We start from the raw sequence: 9002 nt of genomic DNA on the forward strand, positions 1-9002 counted from the left end.
AAACCCAAATGTCTTTGGTGTACAGCACAAACAAGTCAATAACACAAATAGCAATATAACACAAATAAAGCACATCAATGACGGGACAGGGGGCGGAGTCAGGACTAGAATAAAAATAAACACCCATGGAAGAGTAAACAAAGAGAGAGAGAGAAAATTTGTGACTCTGTGTTTCACTCACCTTGCAATCACTTCCCATAGGATTACATCTCAAATCTGTGATGGTGTTTAAGAAAAAACTTAATTATTCTACAAAACAGTTACTCAGTTTCTTCTATTATGGGGCAAATAATGGATGTCATTAGGATCCACTTTTTCTATTCTGATTCTGATAGCCACATGTCTTTACATTATATAGGTGCATCCCAAAAAATTTTAATATCGTGGAAAAGTACATTTTATTTCTTTAATTTAATTTAAAAAGTGGAACATTCATATATTTTAGATTCATTACACATAAAGTGAAATATTTCAAGCCTTTTTTGTTATAATTTTTATGATTATGGCTTACAGCTCATGGAAATCAAAAATCCAGTATCTCAAAATATTAGAATAAAGAATTTTATTTTTTAAAAATATACGATCCAGAGATATGTAAAATCCATGACGGACTTACCCAATTACTCACACCAATCATACAAACAAAGTTGAAAAAGGAACAATTCAAAATAGTTTTAAAACAAACACAAAACAATCCACCTGCTGAGAGTACTCAGGGTCAGCAGCGAGAAAGCCACGCCCCTTTTCTCTTCCTCTTCTTTTCTGTATGATTACAGTTCATACTATGCACTTCATGTGTTATTGTTTATACACTTTTTAAAGTCTGATATTTATATGTCTTCAGCCTTCCTGGTTGGTAGCTGTAATATGATGGGGGAGACCTGAGGTGTGGGGGGGAATTGGCCAAGACTAAATTAGGAATAAAATCCAACAACATGGACAGATAAGTCCCCATGACAAATTCACAGAGCCTTGCCATGTCTTGGATCAAAAGTGGTAAAAAGCGCCAGTATGAAACAAAACACAACCACTTCGAATGGTCTTATGTTTAGTTTACCTATAAAAAAAAATTAATGGTTAAGAAATATAAAGTAACTCACCATTCAGTCATTTTTAGTTTGACCTTTGAACACCTTTGTCTGGTCAAGATGTCTACTAGCGTGTAGCCCCTCATGTCTGTAATCCCTTTTTGTATAAAAGTGAGTTAATACAGTGTGTAATCAAACAGTAAAACTTTACATAAAAATAGCAATGTATGACACAAATGAGATTTTTGCAATTTTATTAGAACTACCCTGCTATCAGTTTGAATTGTGTCACCTTAATGCGCACATACCCCCCAAAAAGCACAATCTGGCTGTGTTAAATGGTCACTTAGAGTTGTCCATAACAATGAGTAAAAATTTGATTGAAAATAGAGACTCCAAATCTGCAGTATTAACAGATCAGACTGTCCACTGTCTGTGTTCCAAATTTCATAACTTTCCCGCAAACAGTTCTATGGGCTACCATAGACTCAAGAGTGGAATAAGAAGAAAAAGAAAAAGAAAACTAATGAAAACAATAGGGGTCTTTGACCCCTAATTATAATATTAGTATTCAGACTTTTACATTATGCCATTTTAAAAAGTGTTTGAAAGATACAAATGCAGGTTTTGGGTAATACATGTAACCCAATGGGAACAAATACTGCAATGTAACAGCATTTTACACAGGGCCTACAACACAGGGCTTTATTAGAATATAGGGTGGAAATAACAATACCATCTTTATGTAGAGCTATTTCATTATTTGAAGATATGGTTTGGCGTTTGTTGTATAAATTGGATTTACTGATTTATAAACATTTACACTTATATTGAGTCAACCAAGAAATCTCAGGGGTATGGGAGCAGATAATTAGAAAAAAAATATTTGTGCTATATCAATGGTGAGATAAGATTCATACAAACATGTGTCCAGTGAATTGATAAATTGGTCCTATTTAAAATTTTCTGTGCAGAGAAAACCCCTGTGTTGCATGAGAGGAACTCATTATATACCCCCAAGTGCAGCACTGTTCTTTGGTTTGTACCCATGAAGAACCTTCATAAGTTCTATATAGAACCCTACAACAGAGGGTTTCTCTTTCAAAAAAAGGTCCCAGGTACAATCTGTTAAAAAAGGTATTACATATCCAAAAAAAACCCAAAACAAAACAAAACAAAACAAACAAAAAAAAACCTTGAGGAATAATTTTTTCCCCCTAAGACAATAGGAAGCTTACACAGTACAGTGGCCATATTTAATTTTGTTATATAAACATGGAAAATATGTCAGATTCTTAATATGACTACGGTCTGTCTCATTATTCTTTTGATAATGCTTTTTTGATTCTTCTTTTAAATTGATTTTTTTATGAGTATTGTTTCATAATTGCAGAGGGAAATTATACATTCATAATGCTATCATATTTATTTATAATGGAGGAATATCTGTAGACTGTAGCCTGTAGACTACAATATGGCTTCTCTCAAATGCATTCATCTCTGCAGTAAGCGCTTTACTTTCACTGGGTGTGATACACCATTCCTGATAGACCAGGAATACACCATTGATGGCACTCCAGGCCATTGTCTCTCTCACACACGCACACCCATTCATTCATTCATTCATTCATTCATTCATTCACACATAGAAGCAATTTAAGCATAGCATATTTTTGGAGATGGGAGGAACCCAGAGTAAACCCATATGAACACATGGAGAATTTCCATTCCACACACAGTAAACCAAGCTCAAGATTAAACCTAGAAGCCTCATGCTGTGAGGCACCATGCTGCCCTACTCCAACATGCAGTCATGTTTCATTTTTCACTACATCAGCAGCACTGGTTCATTGATAACTTTTTGAAGGACTTAGAGCTACCTCTACAGGCATGAAAAGGGCAAAGCATACATATGCTTCCTCAAGAATATATACCTGCAGCACACACTGCTAAAAGGTAACTGTATTTTTTCCCCCCATTTGTCTCTACTTTCTTTTTTTTTTATTTATATTGTATGCCAAAGATGCCATGACATTCTTTAATAAATGTACTGAGATTTATCTTAAATATTGCTCATTAATTGTGGCTGGAATTCATTGGGATTAGTTTGTACAAATACTGTATTTAAAGCCATCATTGAGACTTTCTGATAAGTCACAAACGAGACACACATGCAAACTCTCGATGAGGCATTAACCCCATGACCTTACTGCTGTAAATACACAAGTGGTGTCCCATTTCAAGTGACAACTGCACATAAGACAGAAGGGTAGGGACAGGAGAAGTAGTATAAAATGTAAAATCTAGTTTATTTAAAAAGGCTAGTGTTGGAAAGGAACATCTGGATGAAAATGTTAAACAATTAAAAATGTATAGCATGTGTGAGGTGAAACAACCTTGTTGGTTAGAAAACTGCATTTTCTCATTTTAGGAGACAGAATTAAAAAATAACAATAACACCCCACAAGGATAATACAGTTTGGATGCTTCATTTAGTGTTGACTTTCAATCAGACAAAAGTGAGATTAAAGGACTGTACAATAACACTCATGCAGTAATTTTTTTTTTTTTTTTTTTTTTTTAATATCAATGGAAACTACACTCTTAGAAAAAAGAGGTTCTTAAAACTTAAAGGTTCATTGGACAATTGATAATTAGATAGAATAATCAGCTAGAAAATCACTGTTGTAAGGTTCTATAAAAACCTTTTTCAGAGGCCAAAGAACCCTTAATGGCTCCAAATTTTCTAAGAGTATAGTAAGAACTCATACTTTCATACAAAGAGTCCTTAAACTTAAAGTGAGAAACTCATGAGAAATAGTTCATATGCTGTTACAGTTTTCCTTTAGCCATGTTCTTCCTTCAGCCATTACACTTCTTTTACTGATTTTTCAGAGACAACCGATTCCTTGGCAGACACTGCTGTAAGCTCCTCCATTGCTTCTTGCTCAATCTCAGCTTGGGTAATGTCTCTCAGTTGATTGTCTACATTCCCATTTGTGGCAATGCCTGTCTCATCTGAAGGAATCTGAATCTCCTCCACAGCAGTCCCAAATTCTTGCTCTGCATTACCATCTTCATGGGTCTTAATTTCTGCAGTTGATATCTCATTTGAAACATTGTGGATTTCTTCTGCAGTATGTTCAGTGTGTTCCTCACTAATAACCTCATTGATTATATTTGAGAGCGTGTCTGTGTCTTCTGAACCTGTCTGCGTTTCCTGTGCTGGGTTCAATTCTACTTGCTTCTCCACAGCAGCTTCCTCTGTTGCAGTAGTGGTGAAGCTTGAATCTTCTAAAGGAGCCTGCATCTCTTCTGCATCTGGCACCTCTATTTGCTTCTCTGTTCCACTAGTGACCATGTTTGCCTTATCTGAATGAATTTGAATCTCTTCTCCAACAGGTACCTCCATTTTCTCATACATAATCTCCCCTGTTTCAAGAGTCACATGGTCTGAATCGTCCAAAGCTGTCTGGAGCTCATCTACAACAGTCTCCTCTATTTCATTCATGACCATGTGAGCCTCCTGTAAAGTCTGTATCTCTTCTGTAATATCCACCTCTTTTTGTTCTTCAGCAACAGCCTCCTCAATTTCGATGTCCAGTTCCTCTCCAGGCCATTCACTTGCTTCAATTTCTTCAACAGCTGCTTGCTCCCTAATAAATTCGCCCTCTTCTTTTGATCCATCTTCCTCTCTAATATCTTCCTTTTCTGCAAATTCTTCTTCTTTGGTATTTTCCAACTCCTTTTCAGGTGCTCTATCGTTGTTGTCTGATGTGGTGACCTGTTCCTCAACCTGATCATCCTGTTCAGCTCTGCTGGATTCCAGAAACTGAAACATGCCACAAGAAAGAGCTATAAATTTGTCTAGTAAGCTATATTTAAAGTCTAATTCTTCTTATCTATTAGCTGTCCCTGAACTCAAACATTGCATGTGTTTCAGGACATCCAGGATGTGCTATAGCATTATTTAATCTACATTCATTCATCTTCAGGATTTATACTGCTGTAGACATAACTGATGTATACCTGCCGTCTATCCTTGGAACATACCTTAGATGGGACATGTATCGATTGTACAGTACCATGCGCGCGCTCACATTTACACACTCATACACACCTAGGGGCAGTTTAGAGTAGCCAATCCAACTACTGCCATGTTATTTGATAGGTAGGAGGAATCCAGAGGAAATCTATGTGGACACAGATAGAACATACTTGTAATTTTTCTTATTTGTAATAGTTGCCAGCCCTGATTGTACCTGGATCTGTAAATCCTCAAGCTGGGCTGCAAAGTGGAATTGAAGACTCTCTGAATTCGTCTGATGATCTTCCAGACGTTTATACAGAGACCTCAGCTGCTTCTCAAGATTTTGTGTCCGCTTAATTTGCTCAGTTTCTAGCAGCTCTCTGTCAGAATAACAATGCAGTTAAAAAGCAATGTTCACAATATGCACTTCTCATTTTGGTTTAAAAGGTATTTTCAAAGAGAAACTGTTCTTTTGACTAGACCTGTTACTTATTATAGTAAAAAGCATTTTCTTAAAACAATTTAAATCCATAAAAGCCGTAATCACATGTAGCATACATTTAACACTAGGACACAATAAGCTATGTATATCTAAAATGTTTTAGTTATTAACAGCTTGTCAGCTGATAAGACTAAAAACATTTGTCTACTCACTTGATATCCATAATCTGCTGTTTGTTTGTAACAAGTGATTCCTGGTTGCTGGCAAATAACTCTTTTATTTCCTTGATCTCCCTATTTTGACCCTCTAACTGAGACATCAGACCATCCACAACAGAGATCTGCTCATCCAAACGCAACTTGGTGACTGAAAGCATGCTAGAAAACCCAGAAATCTGGATGGCTAGCTCTGCATTAAGACTCGACATGGTGTTGACACTCTGCTTCACAACCTCAAACTCAATACTTTTATTCTTAATGATGGCATTCAGAGCAGCAATGGAAATGGTGTTTTGCTGGAGCTCTTCCAGTTTGTCATTCATCTCAGTTTGCAGGGACCACACTTTGCTTTGAAGGTCTTTGGACTTGATTTGCTCGGATGTGGCGAGGGCGAGCTCGACCTGTTGCTGTGCTTTGGCATAGGCATCTTCCAGAGTCACCAGGCGCTCTTCAAAGCCACCCACATAGGCAAGCTGAAGAAAGAAACATAATCAAGAACACATTGCACATGTAATGCGATTAAAATGGAAACTTGGTCACATACGATTCACACTTTAAACTATCTGTATTGAGTTGATTACTTGTTAGCCTAAAGTGCCATTTCCATAGTAGAAGAAAGGCTTATGGAAAGACTAGGACCAAGAATAAGGTTTATATTTCTTGGTGAAGTCTCATTCATACTTAAATGAAATTAACTTCATATATCGTTGCTTTGGCATTTTGCATATAAATATAGGACTCCTTGCTCTCTAAAGCAGTGTTGTACAAAGAAATATGACACTACTTTGTACTGGCCTAGTGAAGCTATTAATGGCATAAGGTGTTGGAAGCATTACAGAGTTCAGCACAGTCAAACGCCATGGGTAATTTGGTCAGCTGTTGCTCTTAGAAGAAACTCTCCAAAAAGAGTGCTTTTCATGTTCAAAAAACAAAACAAAACAAAAACAAAAACAACCATAGCTTATTTAGTAGTCCATCCACGCCACCAAATGTCAGTTTTGAATTAGAAATCTTCCACGCATAAAGTGAAAGCCAGATCAACTTTCCAATGACTTGTTAGTAGCCTACAGTACCTGCGCTTTATCAGGCCCTAACTGCTGCTGCAGCTTCGTTATTCTCGCCTGCATGGACGCCAGCGTTTCCGACAGACTCTTGATCGTCTGTTCGTGATCGCTACAGATCCAGCCGAGCCCTGACCCGCCGATAGCGATGATAAGCAATAAAACACCCGGGATGACATACTCGTTAAAACTTCGGGACGACTGTCCAGCCGGTGCCTCTAAAGGTAACCAGCTATCGTCCTGTTTACTGCTGCTCTTTCCCCTGCGCCTCGCCATCGCGCTCCACAGAGCTGCAGGGTTACACCCGATGGCCCGAAATAAAACGCCTTTGATGTGTGCGGTGTTGTGGAGATAATCCTCCAGCGGCCCTACACGCACACTACAGCTTGCTTACAAGGTCGTACGTGTGTGTGTGTGTGTGTGTGTGTGTGTGTGTGCGCGCGCGCGTGTATGTCGCTTACCTTGAACGCCGTCGTCAGTATTGTCACCAATTTGTTTAATTAATCACAGCCAAAATTCGTTGAATTAATAAATAATAGCTACGCTTTTCAGCATATATGCACTAGAAGGCAGGTATAATCACTCCGTAATTTAATCTAGTGCATCTATCCAGCTAAAAAAATAAAAAAAATAAATAAAAAATCCAGTGTGACAAAACATAGGCCAAAACATTGGTCAAATCGGTAAAACATTTTTGCCAGCTGGTAGACAGGAAACCATTTCAGAATTATTGCTGCAAATGCTTCAGGTATTTTGTCTCAATCTCAAACTTTTATTGATCATTTAGTTATGTATCAGGGGAAACTGGAAAATAACTTACTATGTGATGTACTTGGCCTATGTTTCAAATTGTTAACAGGAAGAGGGGTTCTGATTGAAAAAAAACAACAACAAAAAAATATTTGGAAAAAAAACCCACCTCTGGTCAAACTATGTTACATAGACACATATGGTGCATGACATCACTAACTGATATGTACAGTACAGAGGATGTAAAAAGTCTACACACCTCTGTCTAAAATGACAGGTTTTTGTGATTTTTGTGAAAAATTAAACCAAATGATAAATCATGTCAGATCTTTTCCCACTTTTAGTGTGATATAGCAACCAAAAAAATTCAAGTGAAAAATAAATATAAACGTTTAAGAGGGGGAAAAAATAAAAGATATGTACAGCAACCTAGCTGCATTAGTGTACACAACCTTTTATAAAGGGGTATTTGGTTGTGCTAAGAATGAAACTATAACATTCAAACTAACATTCAGAAATAACTATCATACACCTGTCATTAATGAAGTGATTCTAATTAACCCCAAATAAAGATACGCAGTTTCTGTAGGATTTTCCAGGATCTTCTTGGTTTCTTCTGATTGTTAGAGCCATGGTCTGTAAAGAGCTTACAAAGCATGTACAGGATCTCATTTTCAAAAAGTATCGATCAGGACAGGGGTTGAAAATAAATTTCAAAACATTAGATTACTGACGGGAACCAGGAAATGTGAACATATTACTCCTGTGTTGGAGTCCTTACACTGGCTCCCGGTCAGGTTCTGTGTCCATTTTAAGATCATGATGTTCACATACAAGGCACTACATGGCTTGGCTCCGCATTACTTATCTGGTTTATTAATCCCTTACCACCCCAAATCACACACTACCCTCCTCACAGTCTAATTTGTTAACTGTTCCACAAACCCACCTAAAATCTATGGGTGACAGGGCTTTTTCTGTCTATGTTCCTTCACTTTGGAACTTTCTTCCTCCCGAACTCAGGGAAGCTCAGACTTTTGGCATTTTTAAAGCTCAACTTAAGATACGCGTTTTAAAACATTTAACTGCTGATGTTTGTTTTTTTTTATTATCATTTAAAAAATATTATTATTATTATTATCAACATTGTTGTTGTTCTTATTAACTTTTATACGTTTTATTTTTCTGTGTACTGCTTATTTTGTGTACAGCGCTTGGAGAAGCTGCTTTTAAAGGCGCTTTATAAAATAAAGTTTATAATTATTATTATTAATTAGTGTTTCATTTAATATTTTACTGAGAAAAAAATTTGCAGAACACTAAAATATTGTATTATGTTGATCTGTATGTATTTTATATACATACACAGTATAGTTATACACTATTGTGGTGGCGGGGTGAGTGTCAAGCTGTGGATGGAGAGGAGGCAGGTTAAACTGGCAGGTAACGAGTGATTCTCACCTGTGCATTATT

The 9002-nt window shown here is 36.9% G+C and overlaps 1 protein-coding gene across 1 annotated transcript; it reads right to left on the minus strand.

Moving 5' to 3' along the window:
- Positions 1-3318: 3318 nt before the first annotated feature.
- Positions 3319-7181, minus strand: zgc:66479 (uncharacterized protein LOC327541 homolog). The gene is made up of 4 exons (XM_017479148.3): positions 6792-7181; positions 5713-6191; positions 5291-5438; positions 3319-4860 (listed from the first exon to the last, which is right to left on the minus strand). Exons 1-4 carry the CDS (start codon positions 7053-7055, stop codon positions 3898-3900), a joined length of 1854 nt encoding a protein of 617 aa, XP_017334637.1. The 5' UTR covers positions 7056-7181; the 3' UTR covers positions 3319-3897.
- Positions 7182-9002: the final 1821 nt, after the last annotated feature.

This window comes from Ictalurus punctatus, chromosome 11 (assembly GCF_001660625.3).
Source record: "Ictalurus punctatus breed USDA103 chromosome 11, Coco_2.0, whole genome shotgun sequence".
NCBI classification, from domain to species: domain Eukaryota; kingdom Metazoa; phylum Chordata; class Actinopteri; order Siluriformes; family Ictaluridae; genus Ictalurus; species Ictalurus punctatus.